This window comes from Bison bison, unplaced genomic scaffold (genome assembly GCF_000754665.1).
Source record: "Bison bison bison isolate TAMUID 2011002044 unplaced genomic scaffold, Bison_UMD1.0 scf7180017864139, whole genome shotgun sequence".
NCBI classification, from domain to species: domain Eukaryota; kingdom Metazoa; phylum Chordata; class Mammalia; order Artiodactyla; family Bovidae; genus Bison; species Bison bison.
This window is the reverse complement of record NW_011494711.1, coordinates 7417171-7443062: the sequence shown is the minus strand read 5'-3', so window position 1 is coordinate 7443062 and position 25892 is coordinate 7417171. Positions and strand designations below refer to the sequence as shown.

At 40.9% G+C, this 25892-nt stretch overlaps 1 protein-coding gene across 5 annotated transcripts in view; it reads right to left on the bottom strand.

Annotated features, from left to right (window-relative positions):
- FMNL2 (formin-like 2) overlaps positions 1-25892 on the bottom strand; it is a 331355-nt gene that overhangs the window by 97064 nt on the left and 208399 nt on the right. For all 5 annotated transcript variants that reach the window (XM_010840000.1, XM_010840005.1, XM_010840002.1 and 2 more), the window contains exons 3-4: positions 15109-15189; positions 9790-9866 (exon numbers count right to left, since the gene is read on the bottom strand). In XM_010840000.1, coding sequence (XP_010838302.1) covers positions 9790-9866; positions 15109-15189 — 158 coding nt within the window. The remainder of the gene's footprint in view (positions 1-9789; positions 9867-15108; positions 15190-25892) is intronic.

Below are 25892 nucleotides of genomic sequence, written 5' to 3'. Positions count from 1 at the left end.
ACCACAACGTTTCCGTGTGAGTGACTGGGGGCAAAAAGTGTATGAGTGCCTTCTGTGTATTTCCCTGCTTAGTAGAATGAGGATAACAGGTAAGAAACTTTCTAAATGAGGAACTTGCTGCTGTCCTTGTTCCACCACAACTCATCGACAGACTGCTTGTTTAGGGAGCCAAGACTGCATGGGGAATCAGGCCGACTGGGGACATGACGACATAACCACTGAAATCCAGGCCTGATTCCAAATCCACATTCAACTCCTTCTTGGCACACGATGCTGTAGTAAACACTCAACTAGCCAATGAGAGACCAGTGTTTATGGGCTTCTGGAAGTTCCATAGGGATAATGATTGCTTAGTTTTTTCCATGAATGTTAAAACCTTTTAAAAAAGCCACAGGCAACACACACCAACCGACCTGAGATGTGACAAACATATTGTTTAAAATCATTTAAAAATAATATCAGTTTGCATTTGAGTGGTGGATTTGAATGCAGTTCTCTGAGAATGCGTATACATTTTTATTTTCACAGAAGATGAAACAGAGTGGTCAGATACTGAGGATAAACACCTGTTACCCTATGTCCCAGATCTCCTCCAGGATATCCACCTTCAAAGAACACGTGGTATCCCATCAAGCCTGTACAGCATTGGAAATTCCAACAAATAGTAAGTAAATACATCTGCTATACCACCACATAAACGAATCTTGGGGTATATGTGCCAAAAGCATTCCAAAGTGGCTGCTTTCCATCATGAACACTGAGCCAATAAGGTTCACCAGTTATGGACACTGTGGCTCCTATGGAAACCAGTCCTGAAGCTATGAGAACAACGGTCGGACAATTCTACTGTGTGTCTGAAAGGATGAGCAGTCCTTTTAAGGTTTTTGTCTTAAAGGGAAAAAAACAATTTGTTGGGCTCAGAATGCCTTTCTTTAAAATTTTGTTTCTAGGGGGATTTTGTTGTTTTATCCTCAAGCACATCCTTTCCTCAGGTCCTATCACCTGCATAATGTAACCTCAGGTCTGCAGGTAGGTCCAGAAAATGGTAATGGAAAATGTAGACAGCGTGTGTCATCCTCCCCCCCAGTGCCCAGGCAGGCCATCACAAAATGTATGCACTTAATATAGCCATGTGCAAAAAGAGACCTAGAGAGGAAACACTGGCAAAGAAAACATGACCTGTTGGGTCTCACGAAGCGGCTTTGTTAGGAGAGCTGACCAGAACTAAGGGACTGGCCACTGAGAGGCTGGAGTTCCCTTCACACCACCACCTCATACATGACCTCAGTGTCTGCTTCCAGATCCTTATTTTCATTTATTTTAAATTACTCCCTATGTGGCTAGGTCTCAGAAGACATGAGGCATTTTTAAGTGCCCATTCTTAAAGCTTAGAAATAGAAAAAAAAAGTATTTTTTTCCTTTTAAAACTGGTAGGAGACTAAAGAAAGGTTGGAGCTCACTATTGAATTGGGTGACTAGCTTTGCTCTTGAAATTCAAGCCCTTTAGCCTCTCTGTGACCTTCCCATCAGCTGGGTCTATGGGCTCTGAGGGCATGATTTAAACTAGCCCTCCGCAGTTGGGGGCACAGCAGAAAGCCCCAGAGCTGGGCAGGTGCGGGGGGGGGGGTGTCATCTTTTTAATTGGAAAGAAAACCAGATTCTCAGAGTGATCTTGATTTCAACTGGTCTACATGGCCCAGATTTCACTCTCAGTGGCTCATATTTGTTGTTGTTCAGTTGCTCAGTCGTGTCCGACTGTTTGTGACCCCCCAGACTGGCCCCATAAGAACACTCTAATTTAGGAGTTGAGAAGAATAGTCATTATAGGTTCTTCTTGTTGATTTTCCAGACATTGCCTCTAAAACACATAAATGGTCCAGGACACCCTAAGGACCTGCCATTGTCTCATCTCAACTCCTAGCACCTTTGCCTCACTTAGTTCAGCCACAAACTGGAGAAGAGGCAAAATGACTCACAGATTTCTTTTTTTAAAGGAAGGAAGGAAGGAAGAAATGGTAGGAAATAGCCAAGTACAGCCAGAGCTCAATCCTCTTGACTCAAAGTACTAATATGCATATATTTTGATGCAACTATAAAGCCTATTAATTGGCTTTTATTTCAAAGCCTTTATCAATACCCCTGCTTGTTCTTGCTGACTTTTAATGAAAGGACCTTAAAAATAAATTTCAAAGTGAAAGGCAGGAGCTTCTGCTCAGTTCCTAAAAATAGGCAAGAGTATAACATGTCTTGCCTCTGAAAGGTTTAATTTCATTTTTAACCTCTTTTTCGAAGCTGTGAGATCTTCCTTGGGTCTACAATTTGGCTCGGACCCCCGCAGGTGATTTAGGAAAGAATAAGATAGAACTCCATCACAGCTCCCTACCTTACCACCCCTTTTGTCAAGTGGTATCAGGTTTGTATACTCATCTCAGCAAAAAGGCTCTGGGCTATAAGAAAACAACAATCATTCTGCATCGGAGAGAACAGAGGTGAGACTGAACTTCTGTGGAAATGAAAGACTATGGAAATCAAATAGAGATGGTAGGTAGAGATGAAAAAAGGGCAACTTTCAGTATCCTTTAAGGGCATTATCAGGTACATGATTATGACATATCATAAATTGAGGATTCCTGTAGTAAATTTCCATCTTCACCTCTGTGCACGCTACACACTCTTCAACATATTGCCAGTACGGAGAATTTCAAATTGGGTGATTACAGGTCCTGGAAAGTAGAATTGTTTCCGATTCTGACAGCATGCCACATTACTGAGTACCTCACAGATTCGATGTAAATACCATATGTTGTAAATTTGAATTTAGGCAAATTCCAAACCGGCTGCTGGGGAGCTGGAAGGCACAGTGATAATGAGAAATAGCTCTGGGAAAAAACTTATTCAAGGAAGGGCTCTAAATGCGGGTGCCAAGAGTTACTGTTTTACTCTAGTCGGGTCAAAGCTTTGTTTCCAGATTGATGTTGTCTTCCCTCTGATTCCCTCCCAAATCTTAGACCCTCATTGTTCTCATCTAGAAAATAAAGTCTCAAAGGACATTACTGGCCTTAAATGTGTAAGATCAAATGAAACAGATGCAAGACACACAAAATGAAGGAACAAATGGTAAATTTGTTCTGCCACACTCCTTTAGAGAGATGCAACAGGCATCTGAAAGGAACTGCAGTTACTGACAAATCATGAAAAAAAAAAAATCACAAGGGAGAGAAAGAAGGTTAAGTATCACCCAGATTCATCATCAGCGGCCACGTCTTTTCTGCGAGGCAGCATCTCAGACTGTTTCTCTGTTTCTCTAACATAGCCCATGGACCACCGAGGGTCCCCGAAACCCTCTCAGGGTCTGTGAAGTTACACTTATTGTCATACAGACATTGAGAAGTTGCTTTTCTCACTCTTCTGACACTTGCACTGATGGTACAAAAGAGATGTGAATGGAATCTACCACCAGTGAATACACCTATTGATTGTATTCTTCACCCCAAGCACTTGAAAGGGGGAAAAAAGTGAACTTCACTTAAAAATGTTCTTAGTGAAGCGCTAAAATTCATGATTTTATTGAAGCTTGCTCCCTGAGGATCTTTTAATTCTGTGCGACAAAATGGGAAGCCCACAGAGCATTTCTGCTGCGTGCCCAAAAACTACGCGGTCTTGAGGGAAAGCATGGATACAATTGTTAGAGCTGCAAGCTGACCCAGGCACTGTTCACATGGAATGGCAAGTGACAGACACATTATGGCTCTTCTATCTTGGCTATCTATCAGATAGTCTCAAAAGTGAAGGAAGTGAGTCTGCCATTTTGAGGAAAAAAAACAGAATATTTTTTGTCAATAAAATTTGAGCTTACAAACAAAAACTGGACTTTTGGAACACTGGTATTCACCACCATGAGTTTGAGAGCTTCCCAATGCTTATATTCTGATGAGACTGGTGATTATTGACAAACGTGATTATTTTTATATTGTAGAATAAAGTGTGTTTATGTTTGAAAGATCAGGATAACCCAGTAAAACATTTTTTAAATGATTTTTTCATGTTTCAAAATGGTGCATGGGTAAAAATCCCCAGAGTGCAAGACAGCACAATAGATGTTAGTATAAAAGAGTACAAAATCTCACTGATATGCTTTCAGATTCCATGTTGCAACTAACTGTAAGAAATCACCACTTTTGAATTTTGGTGATTTCTGGCCACAACTATCTGAAAGTGCAATGAAGTGAAGTGAAAGTCGCTTAGTTGTGTCCGACTCTTTGCGACCCCATGGACTATACAGTCCGTGGAATTCTCCAGGACAGAATACTAGAGTGGGTAGCCTTTCCCTCGCCAGGGGAGCTTCCCAACCCAGGGATTGAACCCAGGTCTCCCGCATTGTGGGCGGATTGTTTACCAGCTGAGCCACAGGGAAGTCCAATTATCTGAAGAGGTTAATTTAAAAACTTTTTCAAGTACATATCTCTTTAAGGCCAGGTTTCCTTCATGTACATAAATCAAAACAAATCGCAACAACTTGAATGCAGACAAAGGTATGAGAATCCAGCTATCTTCTATTAGTGAAACATTAAAGAGACTTGTAAACATGCACAACAAAGCCACTCTTGTCACTAATTTTTTTTTCACTTTGGAAAATAATTATTTTCATGCTATTAATGCTGTATGATGTTTATTATTTTATATTTATATATCTACAACTAATATTTATTATGAGGTAATAAATTATTTAAAATAAGCGTATCTAAAACTTACCAGTTCAAATTTCTAATATAGTAACATTAATAGATAGTGTGTTAGTCCCTCAGTCCTGTCTGACTCTTTTGCAACCCTATGGACTGTAGCCCTCCAGGGTCCTCTGTTCATGGAATTCTTGAAGCAAGGATACTGGAATGAGTTGTCATTTCCTACTCCAGAGGATCTTCCCGACCCAGGGGTCAAACCTGGGTCTCCTGCATTGCAGGCAGATTCTTTACTGTCTGAGCAACTAGGGAAGCCCTAATAGATAAAACCCACAGAAATAAAGACTTACTGGATTTCAAAATAATTTAAGGAAGTAAAGGAGTCTTGAAATCAAAATTTTAAACTGCTGGTTTGGTTAACAGCTTTAGATTTGGACATCTCCAGGTTCAAATCTTCAGAGAAAGCAATGGCACCCCACTCCAGTACTCTTGCCTGGAAAATCCTATGGACGGAGGAGCCTGGTAGGCTGCAGTCCATGGGGTCACAAAAAGTCGGACACGACTGAAGCGACTTAGAAGCAGCAGCAGCAGGTTGAAACCTTAATGCTTCTCAATTGTGTGGACTTTAGCAAGATATTTAATTACTTGACTTCAGTTCCCTCATCTAGAAAACGGGAGGTTCAATGGTCAAGAGCAATTAAAAAAAAAAAAAATCTGTTAAGAAGTAACACTTTTAACTTGCTGAATACACTGCTTAACACATAACAAAATTATAATGATCTCGTGAATTTCCAAAAAGCACCATCTAAGAAGGAATTAATGGTTTCATTGGTGGCTCAATGGTAAAAAATCTGCTTGTCAATGCAGGAGACACTGGTTCAATCCCTGGGTCAAAAAGATCCCCTGGAGAAGGAAACGGCAACCCTCTTGCCATTCTTGTATTCTTGCCTGGAAAATCCCATGGACAGAGGAGCCTGGCAGGTTACAGTCCATGGGGGTTGCAAAAGATTTGGACAAGACTTAGCAACTAAACAACAATGAATTAATTATAGGGTACCTTGTTACACATACACCATAGATGTTGTACACCCTTAAGACCCAGCCTGAGCCATTCTGTTTCCTTTGCCGGCCTGGCCCAGACAGCACTGTTTCATAAAGAAGTCCAGGAAAGAAGATGCTCAACTCACATCCTTCAGCTCCTTCCTCTTTCTACAGACATTCTCCTCTTCTCCTTGCTGAGGTGTACCTCCCACCTGTAATCTCATGCCTATTCTCATCTCCCCATTGAGATACAGTGAACCAAGGAAGCATCTTTCAGAACTCTATGACCTCGCACTCAGGATGAAAAGTAATTTTCTATCCTAATAGGCAGTTTCACTAAAATAAATTACCTGCAAAGAGAGTGAGCCTACAATACAGTTTCATGGATTAACACCTATCAATCTATCCAGCTCACAGCCATCAGTGCCTCTGGAATCTTATCATCCAGCCTTCAAAATGTCACAGCAGCTGCCTGTTCATAATGCACAGCCAATGTGTTCTAACAGTACTTGGCTCCTTTCAAGGGTATTTCAAGTCATTTCAAGGGGCTTGGGTAAGTCATAATCCAATTCTTCTCTATTATTATAGTTCCTGAGAGTAAGTGAATGAGATTATTTCTAGTCCATTTCTTATTTCAATTTGACTCCAAAAAAATTAATTTTCTTTCTCAAAAGGCTATTCACTTAAAAAGTTTTAGGCTTATATCAAAACTCAGAACACACCCTTTGCTTGACAAAGCTGTAGCTTGGAATGCTATTGCAGCAGAGCCCCAGATTTTAACCATGAAAGGCAAGCCTGTGCCAAAGATAATTTTTTTTCAGGACAAGTAGTTTTTAAAGGTAATGTTCCCTTTTAATTTCTGGGAGTTATAAACTCCTAAGTATCAGGATACTTTTAGATAGAGAAGGTAACATTCTCTGCATGGATTTCCTTAGGGATATATGTGGCTCAGAGGTTAAAGCTTCTGCCTGCAATGTGGGAGACCTGGGTTCGATCCCTGGGTCGGGAAGATCCCCTGGAGAAGGAAATGGCAACCCACTCTAGTATTCTTGCCTGGAGAATCCTATGGACGGAGAAGCCCGGTGGGCTACAGTCCACGGGGTCGCAAAGAGTCGGACACAACTGAGCAACTTCACTTTCACTTTCATATCATTATTATACAACACTGTCCAATTATTATTATATAATATTATTTTCAACAAGCAAAAAAATAACTGTTATCATATATTGAGAGTAATTGTTGTTGTTTAGTCACTAAGTCATGTCCGATTCTTTGATACCCCATGAACTGTAACCTGCCAGGCCCCTCTGTCCATGGAATTTTCCCATGCAAGAATCCTGGAGTGAGTCTTTCTCCTGGAGATCTTCCCAACCCAGGGTACAAACCCATGTCTCCTGCATTACAGGTGGATTCTTTACCACTGAGCCACCAGAGAAGCCTTGAGAGTAATTACTTTGTATTAAACCCTATATCAGGTCTTTCATAAGTTATCTTTAGTCCTTGCACGTGTGGTAGTTCGCTCTAGTAGTGTCCAACTCTTTGCGACTGTATGGACCATAGGCCACCAGGCTCCTCTGTCCATGGCCTTCTCCAGGCAAGAATACTGGAGTGGGTTGCCATGCCCTCCTCCAGGGGATCTTCCTGACCCAGGGATGGAACCTGTGTCTCTTACATCTCCTGCATTGGCAGGCAAGTTCTTTACCACTAGCACCACTTGGGAAGCCCCATTTAATCCTTACAACATTCCTATAAGTATTATTATTCTTATTTTATAGATGAGAAGTTAACTTAGGTCACATGATAAATACAGAGAGTTTATGTATAATAATTTATTTAAGTCAAAGAACTGATAAGGGGGCATGGCAAAAATAGGTCAAGATCTCCCTTTCCCTAAAGCAAATAAGCACCCAATTACCTTTCTAATATGGTATCTCAAAGAGTACAATAAAAAATCTAAGGATTCCCTCTACAGCACCTTGCATTTCCAGAATTTCTCTTTGTACTCATTGATTATATTCACACTCCTAATTCTTCAAAATTTTTTCCCCATCAAAAGTGGTCAACCCAGTTAGCTTCATAAAGAAGAGTCCATTTCAGGTTTGGGTTTTCAGGACAAACAAATCAGGTCAAAATCCCAGTGTGTGGTTTCATTCCATATAAGGGTATGTCAGACAATGCACTTTTGTGAATTTTTGTGCTGCTAATGCCAAAATTTTCCAAGCGCTTCACATAGGTAGTAGACAAGGGAAGACTTTAGCTGATGAAGATGAAAGAAAAATGTAAAACTCTTTCAATGTGCTTATAGTATCCTAAACAACAAACCACGCCAATTGCTTGCAGATTTGTACTGGCTTCTACTCAACCAGAGTGCTTCTACTCTGCCAACTTTATATTGGAAATGATCACCTTGCCTTGGTATTTGATGGTCAATTTCACATTATTTCATCAATGCTTGAAGAAATGCTTTTCGACAATTTGTAGAAATCCTGGCTACAGATCAACCCACCATTTTCAGTCAAGAAGTGTCAACAGTAAGGAGTTGGCCTTACCAAGTGGAATCTAGTTCCGGATCCCTGAATATTGCAAAATATTCAAATTTCCTAAGCTCTGGATGCCCAACTATATTATATTAAGTCACCACCACTTTCACTCCCAACAGACAAGCTCCATCGCTTTGATCCCAGAGCCCTGATTATCTTATTTCCTTTCAGGGAAAGAACTGCCAGATGAGGCCAGATAAACAAAAGGACAGCATTCTGAACAAAACATCTGGCTTTGCAGCCGTCGACTTTGGGGAAGTCTCTTACCTTCTCTGTCCCTTAATTCTTTTAATCTGTGAAACGAGCAATCAATTTAAGCAATCCTAAATTTCTCTTCCAGTTCTGTTTTCACGCCACTCTGATCCACTGTTCTACAGCACACTTTCTGAGACAAAGGTGATTATCAACCTTAGGTTAGAATCAGTTCATTTTCCACATATTTCACTCTCTAGGTGCCAAGCATGTGAAATTATCCTTAAGGAAATGAATATTCTCACCCAGGTTCTGCAGCTAAAAATTAACCTTACATTTCTTTGACTTAAAAAAAAAAACTTATGCTGAAATAACTGTGGAAAATAACCATTTGGATGGGTTATACCAAACATAGTCAGAAGACGAAGTAAACTGTTATTTGGGTAATTATTTTACAGAAGAGTCTAAAAAACAAAAATGTAACATACGTGTAAAACTTCATTTCCAGTAGACCTATCACAGGGGAAAATTCTAAAAGATCTGAAGTCTATAGTTTTTTCCTTGTAAGTCTCAAAGACTCAAAATCCAGAGGGGTTAAATAATTACCAGGTGTTAAACAGGTACTTTGGAAAGAACAGAAGCTATAAAAGAAAATACTGATATCATCTGCCTTAGAGACAAAACACGTTATCTGAAAGTACTGTATGACTCTGCCATACAATTCTGGAGAAAGGGAGTGTGTAATGAAGTTGTACTTGCTGGAGGCAAGGCAACCATGCTGTTGCATGAAAAACTCTTTGACATGGTTAGTGCAGAGATGCCCCAAACTTCGCTTTCATGGTATGGATTTACACTTCATGGTCCTGAAATTTGGGGACGTAGGAAGAAGAGACTCAGAACAAAGTAGGTAGTAACACAAGGAGGTAAGTCAAGTGACTCTGCCCTCTTTTGGCCAGAGAACTGAGAAAAGTACGAGGCAGCTTCAAGTAACCAACTCAAAGAACTCCAGGGAAGGCTTCAAGATCTTCCAGGCTCTCAGTCTACATTACTTGTTGGGGGTTCCTATCTTTCCAGAGAATCACTCTACATACACCATCACTGAACGCAAGTAAAGAATTTTACTATTCTCATAAACATCCCAAATCAAGGACTGTCTGTCCTGCCTCTACTGATTCTTTTACAGTAAGCAATTCAAGAACTAAAAGGTTCCACCCGTCTAAACCTCAGTCAAAACTTATAATGAACAGTAAATAAGCTTAGTTCTTTGCATATGATTCAGTCACTCTCTTAAGTGTCCAAAAGCTTTACAGCTAAAATGTTCAGTGGGAACACTTACCCAATATGGTTGGTTCTTAAAGAAATTTCCAGTTCTCTTAGCACTTGTGTGGATTCTTGAACACGCCGTCTGAATTTCTATAATTCAAGAACACATATTCTCACAAAAGATATTTTAGCAAGTGTTATAACTGTAGCTTACTTGTAGTAAGTTTAACAGAATACAGAAACATCTCTGCTTCTAAAGTGGGCTTCTCTCACATTTTTTGCAAAGCACACAAATTTTTCTCATTGTTAACAGTGTACGCACAAGGACTAGGGAAAACGACTTATTTCATGTAATAACTGTCTCTAAGTAGCTTATTTTTTTCCCTATCCCACAATACAATACAATACCTATGCGTTGGGGACCCTAAAATCATTCGTTTCAATGATTCAGTAGGGCTCACAGGTCCCAACATATAGTTATCCTTACAGCTAGGATTTATTACAGCAAAAAGTTACCAAGTATAATCCACTAAAGGAAAAGGTGCATAGGGTGAAGTCCAGAGGAAACCAGATACATGCTTCCAAGTCTCTCCCGAGACGAGTGACAAATGACAATATTTGTGAAATGTTTTCAACCAGGGAAGCTCAATGGAAACTTAGAGTTGTTATTTAGTCACACAGTTATGTTGACTCTTTGCAACCCTGTGGACTGTAGCCTGTCAGGCTGCTCTGTCCAAGGGATTTCCCAGACAAGAATATTGGAGTGGGTTGCCATTTCCTTCTCCAGGGGATCTTCCCAACCCAGGGACTGAACTCACATCTCCAGCATTGGCAGGCAGATTCTTTACCACTGAGCCTCCAGGGAAGCCCAGACACTTAGTACCTGGGATTTCTATTGGGGGTTCATCACTTAAACACTCTCTGCCGAGCACATACCAAAAGCGCAGACTTCCAGAAGGAAAAGAGGCACTCTGCATAAACCATGTGGTTGGCATCAAGAGTTCAGGCACAGTGAGTCATTATCAACAGGGAATGCTGGGAACTCTCCCGAAATTCAAGTGTCCGGTTGCCAAACGAGAGCCAACCTTGCAAGCATGCTTTTCCGAGGTGGCGATCTCAGACCTGCTATGTTTATTCTTTTCTGCATTACTTCATGTGGAAGGTCCCTCTAGACACTTCCCTTCTGCCTGACGAATGTCAAAATTCCATGTGTCCTCAGGGGCTCCTTCTCTGCTGCCATGACTGCAGAAGGAACAGGGTCATCCAGCTCCAAAGACAAAGGTATCCCAAGGACAAAGGACAGGAGGAAGGTTAGAACAGAGGAATCCAGGATGTGGGGAGGGGAGCACCCTGCCACAGGCCGGCCTTGGTGCCCCAGGGCAGACTGGACTCCCGCTCAACACAGATGGGCTCCGGCTACCCTTGCCTCCTCTTCTGAAGGTCCTTGTGCTTCTCCACAGCTGCCTCTCCAAAGACTCTCAAAAGTTTCCCCCCGACTGCCATTCCTGAAGTACCCTGAAGACCTTCTCAGGTGTGCAGCATCCAGGAGATGTGAAATAAAAGCATCCCTGATGCCATGAAAAACCAGAGCCACCCCCAATTTGTCAAGAATGGCTTAAGACAAAACAGAGTCATCTGTAGTTTGGAGGGACATCTAAGCCCAGTGCTTCTTGGAGAGCTTTCCAGCAAACGAGGACTGGCCTGTGGTCACATAGCTGAGGAAACCACTTCCAGGTGTGCTGGCTGCTCCAGAGGGGCCAGTCCCATGGCTGAGTCACAAGCCTTGGGCTGTCTGCACATGTGCCTCTCAGAAACAACTCAGAGTTCATCCCCCGCAACCTGTGCCAGTTCCCTAACTCAGTCTTATGCTTCCTCAGGGAAGGTCATACCTCATACAGGGTGACAAGGACAACCGGGATACCACCAAGGATCTAACTGAGTACAAAGGAGGATCCGCTGAAGGACTAAGAGGCACATATCAAAACAACGTAGCTCAAAATACTGAGATATACAGGTATGACAACAATAGCAGGTAATATTTATCAGGCATTTACTATGGAAGGCGCTACACTTTTGCAACTGCAGAATTAACTAAGACACAACTAAACTGACTTCACTGCGTGTTCTGTTCTCTGGGGGAACTGTTTGAATTTCAGTTGGATTCTGCACCAAAGAGAAACCTTGGCATATACTTCCCTAACACATAATGACTGCCAACACTCTGCATCTGTACCATGTACCCAGGATGCTTTAAAAAACTTCAAAGGGAAACTGCCTGTGGGAATCAACAACAACAAAAAAAGAGTTGGGTACTATTTATTAGCAGAGTTCAGCCTCCCCCAGCCCTCTCTATAAAAGGCAGGCTCAGGGAGGAGCCCACGGAGACAGCTAAGCCCTGGAGACCCGTATAATAGGTTTCCTTCTCCATCTGCGGCACCCACAGAGAACCAGACTTCTCTCTTCATGGCCCATCGCCTTTCTCCACGCCAGACATGAGCACACCCCTGTAAAGTGCAGACTGAGCACTGCCTGGTATATTAAATAAGGAGGCTGGTTTGGAGAGATATCTAATTTAGGCTCTTCTTTCCCTGCCCTACAGGGTTTCATTTAAAACTACTTAGAAGAAATAGAATATGCTTAAGAATTTTTTTTTTTAAGAAGACAGCAAATTAAGAATCTTCAATTCAATGAGAACAAAAGATTAATGAATGAAGTACTTGAGGACTCCAGATGCAGTTAAGGGGAGACTGCTCAGTTTAGACTGTCTGGCTAAATGGGAAGCCTGATTGCAAATCTTTTACCCCATAATGCAACTAAGAATTGTAAACTCATTTCAACTGCAAGCCATGCCTTACTCCAGGCAAAATCTCCTTTTCTCCTGACTTTAAGCATGACAATTATGTTGAGTAGAACAGATCATTTCCTACTGCCAGCTCCTGACAGAACTCTTACTAAAGCGGGGATGGTTGATCCAATGTCCATTTTAAGTTTTTTGTTTTTTGTTTTTTTTCCTGAGAGCTGAATGACTGATCTTGAAAGATGAGGCTCAGGCCAAATACAACCATTCAGATGAACACATAAGGCCAGGGCAGAGATGTCAGAAATGAAGGTCAGTCCAAAGAAACATCCTTTGTCTGGGGTCTCTTTATGAAGTTATTTGCAAGGAAGCAAAACACTTTCCGTGCAGCTGATTTGTTGTTGCTTTTCATTTTGCATCCTTTGCCTTATTCTTTATCCTTTTCCAAGGGAGAACTGGAACTGGGCCAGAAGATCCCGCCTCCTCCCTCCAACCATCTTCCTCCCCAGGGGGCTCGGGGCTGGAGTCTTAAGTGCGCTCTAGGAGTTTTCATATCTTGCTTTTTAAAGAATTTGACAAATAATGAGATGACTGTCCGGGGATGGGAGATACTCTGGGTGAGGGGACCTCTCAATACAGTACTGGATTCTGCCACATCTAGCTTGGGGCTTCCCTGGTGGCTCAGATGGTAAAGAATCTACCTGCAATGTGGGAGACCTGAGTTCCAACCCTGGGTCGGGAAGATCCCCTGGAGAAGAGAACGGCTACCCACTCTGGTACTCTTCCTGGAGAATCCCATGGACAGAGGGACCTGGCGGACTATAGTCCATGGAGTCACAGAGTCAGACACGACTGAATGACTAAACACACACACACAGAGCACAGGGGGAGTGTGCTCAATGCTGGGATCTAAGCCATCTAGCCAGAAGGTTTACAAGCTAGGGGATTTCTGAAAATATTTCTTATATAGAATTTTGCTGCCCTTGTGCAAAAGAAATAATTTTTTTTCTGGGTTCTGTTTTATGCATGTGGGTACACCTTCCTTTAATTTCCTCTAATCTGATGAAATTGAAGGCTGCTATATCCTTGGGGAGGGGGACAAGAAAGAAATTGAGAATTATGCAGTTGTCGCACAGTGGGTAAGGAGAAGGTGGGACGAATTGAGAGAGTAGCATAGAAACATACACATTACCATATGTAAAATAGGCAGCCAGTGGGAATTTGATGTATGATACAGGGAGCTCAAACCTGGTGCTCTGTGACAAGCTAGAGGGATGGGGTGGGAGGAAAGTTCAAGAGGGAGGGGACATATGTATACCTATGGCTGAGTCATGTTGATGTACAGCAGAAACCAACACAATATTGTAAGGCAATTATCCTCCAATTAACAATAAATAAGTTATAATAAAATAAAAAAGAATTAAGCAGCTGTCTCATTAAGGGGACCTGACAGAAGTTCTGTGTTAAAAAGAAACATGTGTACCATATTTAGGAGGAGGGTATTAGGATACTTTGACAGGTACATTCTTAGAAGAGGAGGCTACGTCATACATGGCTTCTAGGTGACAGCAGAGGTCCACAGACCATTTGCCTCATCACTCCTAGACTTCACTTCTGCTTGACTATATAGCAACCACAGGACAAAGGGCCAGGAAACATCCCAAAGGAAATAGTAGTTGTTCTCCTTTGCTTGATTTCTTTTGGCAGAGTGAGGGCAGTGCTTAGAATGGAAGCAGGAAACAAAATTAAAAAATGTATCTCCAAGCCAAGAGACCCGGAAACAGCAGCTAACTAGGAAAAGTGTGCCTTTCTGCTCCTGAGTCACGTGCTGAAACAACAGAGGGAATTCAGCTCAAGATACTGTCAGGGCAGCCCTGAAAGCAGGAGCTGTGGCAGGTCAACCGAAAAACAAGTGCTGTCTGGTGACGAGCCCTTCACCCATCGTGAGCAAGGGCAGCTCTGCCCTGAGACATCCCAGGGCTGATCCAGGCCCACCAGGCTGTGCCAGGCTACATGCTTTACCACGAGGCATCAGTTTAAACCAATTGTGTGGCTGCACAAAGCAGAGCTTGTTTGTAAGAGGAGAGAGTCTGCTGAGAATGGAATGAGCTATTCTCTCCTTACCTTCTCGGGGCCTGGGGCACGGCTGGGGGAGAAGCCGCGAAGAGCATCAACACAGGATGTGAGCACACAGCTGGGATGACAAAGCCCCAGTGATTTTTCAAGGTCTCTGGAAATGCACCAAGGCATGGAAGACGAGTATTCTCTTTGCGAGGCCTTGTTTTTCTGGGGGCCTGAACACCTCTGAGCTGAACTAACCACCCAGTATAATTATAAATGGCAGCTACCAATAACCATCAGAGGTACATGACTCCCATCTCAGGAAAGAACTTTTAAACACATTCTCGAGACAGGATGACTTTTTTCTTTGTCTTTTAATGCTGTCAGGCTCCAACAACCCCAGGATTGTTTCCCCGGAGGCACCAGCAGAGTTTATAACAGAGAGGAAGGAAGGGCTCCTCCAGGGCACGAGGATTGTCCCTGCCAGTGACAATCCAGGAAGCGACAACATGCAGTGGAAACAATCCATCTTACCTTCCTGGTTACTGCTGGATCCAGATAGCCTTTGAGCTTTTGAATATAAGTATGGGGAGGGTTCTTCACCTGGAATCGTTCCTGCAGGAAGCACGAAAGTAAAGTGAAAAGCATGAAAGCTCTGAAGGCATGAAAGTCATATTCACACAGATTGATGCCGCTGATCCAAAGCCAAACGCACCTGCAGCGTGACTGTGGTGCTGCAGAGAGTCATTGGTTTTGAATCTTCAGAGTAGATGTTCTTATCCCCTCTTTGCCAAAGAGGAAACTGAAACTTAAAGGAACTCAGTCCTTCCCTAAGATGAAGCAGCGAGTCAGGGACACCAGTGGATTCAAACCCATGTCTGCTCAACCTGAGAGTCTGACCTGCTTTCCCCATGGGGCTCTGCAGCTCCCTTTCTGGAAATCATCTGTCTACTCTGTGTGCAGGGTCCTCTTTCAGCAGGTCTTCCATCTGTTGCATATTCTTTGAAGCTCTTGTTAGCAGATTTTTTTCTTTTGAATTTTCATTTTATCTTTGGAAATACCCAAAATTTGACTCAAACTAGATTAAATTGTTTCAAAAATGAGCAATGAGGCTACTGCTCAGAGATTGCAGGGAGTATGTGCATATTTGTGTGCATGTGTGTGACCATTAAAGGATTCCTAAGGCAGTTTCCAAACCAGAAAACCCCAAAATATTATGACTAAAGACACAATCACTGAAACAGCATATAATATATATATATAACACACATGTATCTCAAGGTGATATTTGAATGCAGATCTGGGCTGAGGCCTGAGACTCTGCATTTCTAACATGTTTCATGCCGATGCTGAGGATGGAAAGACCACACTTTGAGAAACTCATGTCCATGTGTATTAAATTTTATAGGCCATAATGTCCAAAGCAAAAGTAGTAGTAGTAAACTAGACAAATCCAAAGGCCCACACTATAAAATGGTTAAGTACTATATCACAGGCATATCATGATATACTACATTCTGATGAAAAAGAACACACTGTATTGCACGGTGCTATTTGGATGGGTCTTATAAACCTGTGGGGGCTTCCCAAGTGGCGCCAGTGGTAAAGAACTGGCCTGCCAATGCAGGAGACATAAGAGTTGCTGGTTCAGTCCCTGAGTTGGGAAAATCCCCTGGAGGAGGGCATGGCAACTCACTCCAGTATTCTTGCCTGGTGAATCCCATAGACAGAGGAGCCTGGTGGTCCATAGGATTGCAAAGAATCAGACATGACTGAAGCAACTTAGCTCAGCAAAGCACTATAAACCTGATGCTGAGATGAAAGAGAATACATGATTTCTTTAACAAGAGGCAAAATTCAATACTAACGGTTAGGGACACACACATGAGTGGTTTACTCTCACACACACACACACACACACACAGCTGAGTGATTTGCATAAAAATAATAGTCAAGGACCAAGATGGGGAAGGGGAATACAGACTGATTCTGAGAGGCTGGCAGTGTTCTTTTTGACCTACCAGTAGTTACACTGTGATAATTTTATCTTACTTATTACGCTATTCTTAAATTTCACAACTTTTCCTGTATACATGCTGTATTTGACACGCAGAAAAAGGTTATACAAATCAGCTCCAAAAGGGAAAAAACAAAGATTCATCATGAAATCAGGACAATTCTTATCAAGTTTTTTTCTACACACAACTCAAAAGATGTTTTCCTAGGAATTATTTTTAGCCTGATTATTGTTTACACCAAAATGGAATTCAGTGTTTCACAATGTTGACAATTGGCCAGCATGATAAGTGTTTGTTTATCCCATATAAATTTGTATTTCTTCAACACAGGGAGCCACAACATTCTTCCTGGTCCACTCAAGGTTTCTTTGCTTACAGATTTAGAAATGCTATATTTCAATTGCTAAATCTTATTATTATCAAAAGATCATTTTACTTGTGAAAAAATATATTTTATTACTTTTTAATATTACTTTAAAATAAAGGAAAGTGGCTTATAGTGAGACACCTATTAATACTTCCCCTTTACTTAAAAATGATCATGGCAAATTTCGTAGTATACAAACTCGCTCTCCACAGAACTGTTTTTAAAAAAAAAAGGTCAGCTTATCATTTCTAACTATCCCCCCGAATTTTCAATCCCACAAGCAACTTCTAAATAATGATTCACACATATGTGACGTCTTGGGTGCCACTGTGTCCATGTATCAAATCCTAATTTTTTTTTTTTTTTAGTGTTTAAAAAAAAAAATCAGGATCCACCTGTCACAGGGTTTTAGCAATAGCCCAGCTGAGGGCTAAAATAATCAAAAAAGCACCCTATTTCCAAAATGAACCAATAAGTGATCTAGAAACCAGTTATTATTTCCAACCTTGTGTATGACAGCACTGATGCCAGGGATACACCTGGATATAAATGAAACAATACTTTTTAATAATACAATCCAATTACCCAAATTTTTAGACATCCCGTGACCAGCAACAACTCATATTGTATTCTATTCTACTATAGCCAATACTACCTACCTCTCTCTATAAAGTTCCTAACACATGAAACTCAGTGAATTTTAACTCTGGCTAATGTAGCATTTGCTTGAGGACCTAAAATTTTAAATCTGTGGACAGTTACTGAGAGATTTCTAATGTTTCTTCTTGGAGACAATGTCTTCACACCACAAGAGCTATATTTATTCTTTTAAAATAATTTGGCTGACTAGCATATATAATATATTGCCATTCACTCAGTTAGTAAAATCCCACTTTCTTTCTTAGGGTAGTTTTCTGTTTCTTACTTAAGACTGTGGTCTTGTCACCCAGAGGGGCTTTTGCAAATAGACACATTTGCTGGTCCTGTTGACTTGATTGGTTTTCTTATAATTAATCCTTTGAAATTATGAACAGGGTCTAAATTTAACAAAAATACTTTTTCAAATGTGCTTAGGATTTGTTATTTTGTTTTAGGCATTTTTCCTTCACTTGTCCGAGTAACTTACTAATATTATTTCTAAGAAACATAAAATGAAGAAAACTGATGCTTTAAAACACAGTCAGGGGACTTCCCTGGTGGCCCAGTGGTTGAGAGTCTGTGCTTCCAATGCAGTGGGGGAACTAAGATCCCACCTGCTTATGCAACTAAGAAATAAACAAAAAGATGATGATTGTAGATAAGTTTCAAAATGTCATTAAAATTTTTAAAAATTAAAAATAAAACACAGTGGGTCTACATCACGGTGACTTCTCAAAAAACTATGCGACTCTGCCTACCTCCAGGGATTCAAGTGAAATTTTTACAGAGTAAAAATACAAAGCCCAACTATTTTCCTACAAGTTGGAGTTGTTTGTCTAACCTCAAAAGGAGCTACTGTTTGAGTTATAAATCCAGCGCCTAGTGCACCAGGCCTTTTCTGTCTGTCTGTCTTCAACATGGCCATTTGGACAACAGAAACATTTGGGGGAATATATTGGAGAATTTCAGTACCATGCCAAAACATATTTATTTTGAAGAACTTTGGGTGGATTATTGGCACCATGCTTATTTAAATGAATTTTTTTTTCCTCTAAGTACTAGAATTTTAGATTTTGCATTGAAACTCAAAATTGGTATGACTGCAGTTTTCCATCATCCTCACTTCTGAGACTCCTTCATATTCCACATGTTATTTTCAATAACTAGTTACCTGCTTGTTCAACATCATTGATAAATGTAGCTTAATTAGATTAAGCCCCTAACTTATAGAAATATTATACATTACATTATATAGAAATATTGTTCTTAGGGATAAAAATTTGGTGATTCATCAATAGGAATGAATAAGCCATCTGAAAGAGCTTTAAAAACACAAATTCCTTTCAAAATCTCTAATCAAGCAGCATCACTACCACTCTGACCTCCTGCCATTTATTTCCTTGTGTGACTGAACTTTATTCATGAGATATTTCTAGATGGGAAATAACAATGGCTCTGAGGGTTTTAATTATTCTCCATAAACACTCAAAGAACCGAGCCCAAATCCACTTCTTACTATTCAGGACATTATTGCTGACAAACTGCATTGAAAGAACCATGGGAGGAAAGAGAGGGGAGAACAGCCCTTAGAATCTTCACGAAGCATCTGAACCTTTCGCAAATATTTTATTTTAATAAATTAGAGTGTTAGGAATTCAATTTCTCTGGTAACAACCAGAAAATGTCTTCCCATTGCTAAAAGCAACTTCATTTATACAAGTCCAGGAGCACAATTACTCTTTCCTCTGGAGCAGCACTTTCTGTTTCTCAAAGATAATCAATTTATCTTTCAACAACACGTCACAGTTTACCATATTCTTTAGACCTCTTAACTTCCCAAGCCTCCCTACCTGCCAAGTAGATATTAAGTCCATTTTACAGATGAGGAAACCAAAGCTCAGAAAGTAAATGATTTGCCTTAAATCACACACACCCACACTCCCAGGTCAAGGATTCAAACTCAGGTTTTCTGACTCTGGTCCTTGTTCTTTTCACTACACTGCAATAAGTGTGCCCATCTTGCTTTTGATAGAATAAGTTTTTAAAAAACAAAAAACATGCTCTACTTTGAGTTCTGCTGCTGCTGCTGCGTCGCTTCAGTCATGTTCGACTCTGTGTGACCCCATAGACGGCAGCCCACCAGGCTCCCCCGTTCCTGGGATTCTCCAGGCAAGAACACTGGAGTGGGTTGCCATTTCCTTCTCCAATGCATGAAAGTGAAAAGTGAAAGTGAAGTCGCTCAGTCGTCTCCGACTCTTCTCAACCCCATGGACTGCAGCCTACCAGGCTCCTCCATCCTCCATGGGATTTTCCAGGCAAGAGTACTGGAGTGGGGTGCCATGGTCTTCTCCTATATAGATAAATACTTGGCACTCAGTCCTTAATAATGTTCAAAGAATTAAACTTCTTTTAGATGCCATATACAAGTCACTTCTCGCATAAATTACAGTTTTTGAAGTTTAAAAGTACACAGAGACTGAACACACTCTGTATGGGGCACACACCCCGTAGGTTCCATGTTAGATATGTCAGCCACACTCAGGTCATAGCTAAAGGACTTCTGCAGATAAGCTTGTGCTGTATCTCTCATGGCTCTGAAACTGCCTAGTGACTTCCATAATTACACATTTCTCATTAACTCAATCCACTAAGGCTTACACCAGTGTCCCCTCTCCCCACTGGCCCTCAGCAAAATCACTGACTACACACAGGCCAGCCCTGCAGATAAGGAAAAAAACAAAGCATTGACTGGATTCCACTAATGACCATGGTTCAAGTCTCCGGCAATCCAAATTAGAAAACCAGGTCATTCGTGTAATGACCTCTAAGGGAAAAGGATCTAAAAAGGAGTGGATATGTGTATGTGTATATAACTGATTCACTTTGCTCTACAGCAGAAACTAACACAACATTGTAAACCAACTATACTCCAATCAGGGCTTCTCTGGTGGCTCAGTAGTAAAGAATCCATCTGCCAACACAGGAGACACAGGTTTGATCCCTGGGTGAGGCAGATCCCCTGGAGGAGGAAATGGCAACCCACTCCAATATCCTTGCTGGGATAATCCTGTGGACAGAGGAGCTTAGTGGACTACACGGGGCTGCAAAGATTCAGACATAACTGAGTAACTGAGCATGTATACTCCAATTAGAAAAAAAAAGAAAAAGAAAATCAGGTCATTCTTTAAAGAACTTAAACGAAGGGACTGTGAGAGAGATGTGCTAGATTCATTAGCTAAGTCACGGTGCATGGAACTCATCTGCTATGCTACAATATGGCCTTCTCTATTAGACACAGATGGGCAGCCTTGGATTCTTTCTAACCAGCTGAACTGTTTCTCTGGGGCCTCCCTCCATGCTGCCCTCTCCCCACCTAAATCTAATAAAGTTTGTCATTGAAAACCTTTCTGCATAAAGGTTTGGAATTGGACATTCCACTTACCTAGTATATTTCTGATCCCTTGCATCCTCTCCATCCATGTGTATAATTATATAAGAAATTACTTAATTGAGGTTAATTGGCTGGACTTACAACAAGCATGTTATAAGCATTTCCGCTCCATAAATTCTATTTGGATAAGCAACTCCAAAATCAAACAGAATTACATTCAAGTTTATCTTATACCTTCATATTCTCAGGTTTACGGAAAGAAACTATAGTGAGTCTCTAGGAAATGAATGGCTCATGGGGAACACACTTCATGTTGAGTTTTCTCCCTGTTTGGGACAGTCACAGGTCACTGGCTCTATTTCAGTAGTGGATTAAGCAAAGCTATACAAACTGCTTAAACACCCTTAGAGACAAATTAGACATCAGCATCATTATGCCATTATTAATGTTTCATTATTCTGCTCCTATAATAAATTTAGATGGTGAAAATTCAAAGGGATTTTTTTTTTTTTTTTTTTGCTTTTGGGCACATCATCAGCTCTCCAAGCTTGAATGATTTTTCTTCCTAGCTGAAAGTATTTGGCTTCCTTTCCCAAGGCTGAGTAAGCCAACTGTTGTTTCTAAATGAGCTCTAATTACAATCAGCATCACTGCTGTCAGTGAGTAGTCATTTGTAGGACTTGGTGCTCAATGCTCTCCAGAGCTACACTGACAGGAATAACCTATGGCCTCAAAGGGTTTCCCTCTAAAATGGAGAACACTGACATGAGTAGGTGAGGAGAAAACTCAGAAATAAAATATTGCATGAATATTGTACATAGACAGAAGTGATTTACACGATACAGCAGAGACCAAGAACTAGTGCGTGGGTGCGGGGAACAGGTGCCAAGGCCAGAAACCAGGTGTCGAAGCAGAGGGACTAAGGTAAGCCATGACATCTCAGCCCTCACAGGGGTAACAACTTACACACACAGGGAAGAAGCTCACACGAACAGACCCGGATTCCCCTAAGAAGCTGAGAGTATCAAAGTCCCCGAGGGAAACTACATTCCTTATTTCCCCAAAAAGGAAAAAAAAATTCTGAAACTTCAGAAAAGCTGCCAGATGACTACCCCACCTACAGAAAGTGTGTGCATGAAAAAGGAGGATGGTTAAGAGAAAACAAAGAAAAAGTTTTAAGACTCTACCTACTTATAACAATATACAGCCAAGAAAGCACTTTCACATGGAATTCTAATTTTGTCTAACGACTATCAGAGGCAGCTAGTGCCAGCTGTGCTACTATTTAGAAGGATCCCTGTGGTTATTACTGGATGAAAAAATTTTACTAGAGGAGTCCCGGCCTCCGAACATCTTAAATCTTGCCATCACATTTAGGTCTCCTTTTTCCAGGCACTAACATTAAAGATGCCAAAGTGAAAAAATAAAAAAACTTAAAAAAATTTTTGTGGTCACTTCATTCTTCCATTCATCCAGAACATATTATGCAAGACACCGTTCAAAAAGTACAAAACGAAACAAATTGGATTCTAAAGTGTTAAATCTCATCTGAAATACAACAGATACTTCTGTAATACAAAGTAGAATATGATCAGAGCCATGTGTGATCCTCTGGAAGTTCAAAGAAAGGTAAGGCTCTTTCCAACCGAGACGATCAAAGGGACTTCCCCGAAGAAACTGGCTTTTGAATTGCGTTTTGAAGGACACACAGCATATAGATATCCTGGGACAGTGTGAGAGGCAGGAGACAGAAATTTCCAGATGGGGAAACGTGAAAATAAAGGCAGAGAAGCACAGGGTGGGTGCTAGCAACTTCAAGGGCTTTAGTTCGGTTCCAGTAATGCAGTTTATGAAAGGCAGTGGCACAAAGGGGCTAAACAGTGCGCTGGAAAGGACAAAGGCAGGTGTCACATAATAAGCAAATGTGTGCATATAGAATGGACAACAGGGAGCCTACAAGGAGTTCTAAATAGCAGAAGAACATATAACTCCCTTTTCTCTATTCCTGACTTTAAAAGTTGGCCATATCTGCCCTTAGACTAGACTTGACTAATCAGCATGTCAGATTCATTCCACAGCCATAGTTTCTTGGAGAGCTGTGAAGCATTCTTCAGCTCTGCATATGAAATCATTTTCCTAGTCTGAGAGGAGAGGACAACCTTCCAAGTGTTCCATTACAGCTCTCAGACTGAAAATAACTTTTGATGAGACTTTTCCAAATGATTTCCTTTATTTAGACTAGGAAAAGTCTCTTCTAGTTCAACAGGTCTTTCCTAATCAAAATATCCTATAATTCATTCCCTAATATGTAATATTAATTTGGTTTCTTTAAGTCTATTCATAGTTCATCATTTCCTCCTATTTAAAGTGTTTGAATTGAATTTGTAAGAAAGGAGGCCATACTAATAAAGCTTATCATCTTCTGCTGTCCTAAGCAAAGACTGAACCATGACTGCGCTTGTCACGTAGCAGTATTCAGTAAGGGCAGACGTCACGGTTATTGTTATTGAAGATCTAAGAATGGGCAGAGCAATGGAAGTCTGCATTTATGCTGGAAAACCTTCAAGATAACCTTCAAATCCTTTGCTCCGTCCCTTCAAGAGCCACAGCTTTCCTTTCTTCTAGACTGGAATTTCTTAAAATATACACAACCAAAGACCTGCATCTGAAGAGGTTGAGGATGCTTGTTAAATCGTAAAAATTCTCCTGGCCCAATCACAGTACTAAGGAACCTGTAGTTTCTTAAATTCTCCAAGTAGGCCTTCTGCCACTAAAGCTCATTAATCATAGCTTTAGATTATACTTCCAACTTGGATAGCTGAATCTTTCTCTTTATTCACTCTATAAAGGGAATGTGCATATCCTTGGTAACCAAAGACTTAGGAATATTTTCAGTTAGGTTTAAAGACACAGACTTACATTATAAAACTACAGGTACAGTCCATGCTTTCATGAAAAATTTGCAGTATCCCTGGAGATACTCTTCCTATAAAAACACAAGTGGTATAAACACACCTTATTGTTTCTTCATCTGAAAAATGGGAATATGAAACCCTTTTCCTCCATTATCACATATTCCTAAAACCTTTAAGTCTTTATTGAATTTGTTACAATATGGCTTCTGCTTTATGTTTTTTGGCTGTGAGGCATGTGAGGTCTTAGCTCTCCGACCAGGGATCAAACCCTCACCACCTGCACTGGAAGGCAAAGTCTTAACCACTGGGCCATCAGTGAAATCCCCCAAAACCTTACTTAATAATGCCTTCCAAACAAGAATAACACACTGAAGATATTTTAGAGTCTCCTAAGCTAACCATGTATCATACAAATATAAAAGATATAGGAGGGAAAAAATAAATAATAGTTCTGATCCTGACCAGGGCAGGGGGAAAAAAAGAGAGTAAGTCTCAGATTTCTTATAGAAAAAATTGTGTATCTCAAGATTCAGAGAGAGCAATAATATTTTTCAATCATTCAAGAATGTGAAAGCATTGGAAGCTCTTGTTTTAAGAGTTGCTTTTCTGCTTCTCTGGTGACTCAGACAGTTAAGAGTCCATTTGCAATGCAGGAGACCCAGGTTCAATCCCTGGGTCAGAAACACCCCCTGGAGAAGATGATGGTTAGCCACTCCAGTATTCTTGCCTGGAGAATTCTATGGAGCAGAGGAGCCTGGCAGGCTGCAGTCCACAGGGTCGCAAAGAGTTGGACATGACTGAGCAACTGATAATTTCATTTTGGGCTTCCCTGGTGGCTCATATGGTAAAGAATCTGTTTGCAATGCATGAGACATGGGTTTGATCCCTGAGTGGGGAAGATCCCCTGGAGAAAGGAATGACAACCCAATCCAGTATTCTTGCCTGAAGAATTCCATGGACAGAGGAACTCGGTGGGCTAGTCCACGGGGTTGCAAAGGGTCGGACACAACTGAGCAACTAACACTTTCACACTTTCTGGACTGTAAGTTATACCATCCGGACTCTCTGAAACTTCATTTGCCCCAATTTAAACAGTGTGCAAATACATGGGTAAAATTCATAGAATTTCAGTAGGTGCTTTGGTGAACCAAAAGGTGTAATTCATATAAGTAAACCTTCAAATTAGACAGCATGGGAAGAGATGGAGATGGAAGCTGCCAATAATGTCAACAAGTGACTGGTACCACAAAGAAAACATCCTTATGAACAGAACATAAGGATGAAAATACAGGAAAAGTTATCAGATCTTAATCATTCCCATACCAATTTCTTTCATTTACTCAGCAGAGACGTAAACATAAGAATCAAGCAGATGTCACTGAGATAGTGGTCTACTGTAAAACTTGGTTTTGATAAATGTATTGCTATAGATAGCATTAACCACCTTTCTGCAAAAGGGGACCAATGAAGTGGTGAAAGGCTGTTCAGAAACAATATTTCTCTGAAAATAAACCACTGGAAATGTTCATTTTTAAAATGCATCACTTGGACTTTCCTGATGGTCTAGTGGTTAGGAATCTGCCTGCCAATGCAGGGGACATAGGTTCAATCCCTGTTCCAGGAAGAGTCACATGCCATGGGGCAACTAAGCATGTGCACCCCAACTACTGAGCTGCCGTGTTGCAGCTCCTGAAGTCCACACCTAGAGCCTGTGCTCTGCAACAAGAGAAGCCACCTCAGTGAGGAGCCCACACACCAAAACAGAGAGTAGCCCCCGGCTAACCGCAACTAGAGAAAGCCCACACACAGCAACAAAGATCCAGCACAGCCAAAAATAAAGAAATAAATATTTAAAAATTAAAATCTATCACTTAAAATAGCACTAAGAATCATGGAATACCTAGGGATAAATTTAACAAAATATATGCAAGACCTGTACACTAGAAACTTCAAAACATTCCAAGATATTAAAGACCTAAATAAAGAGA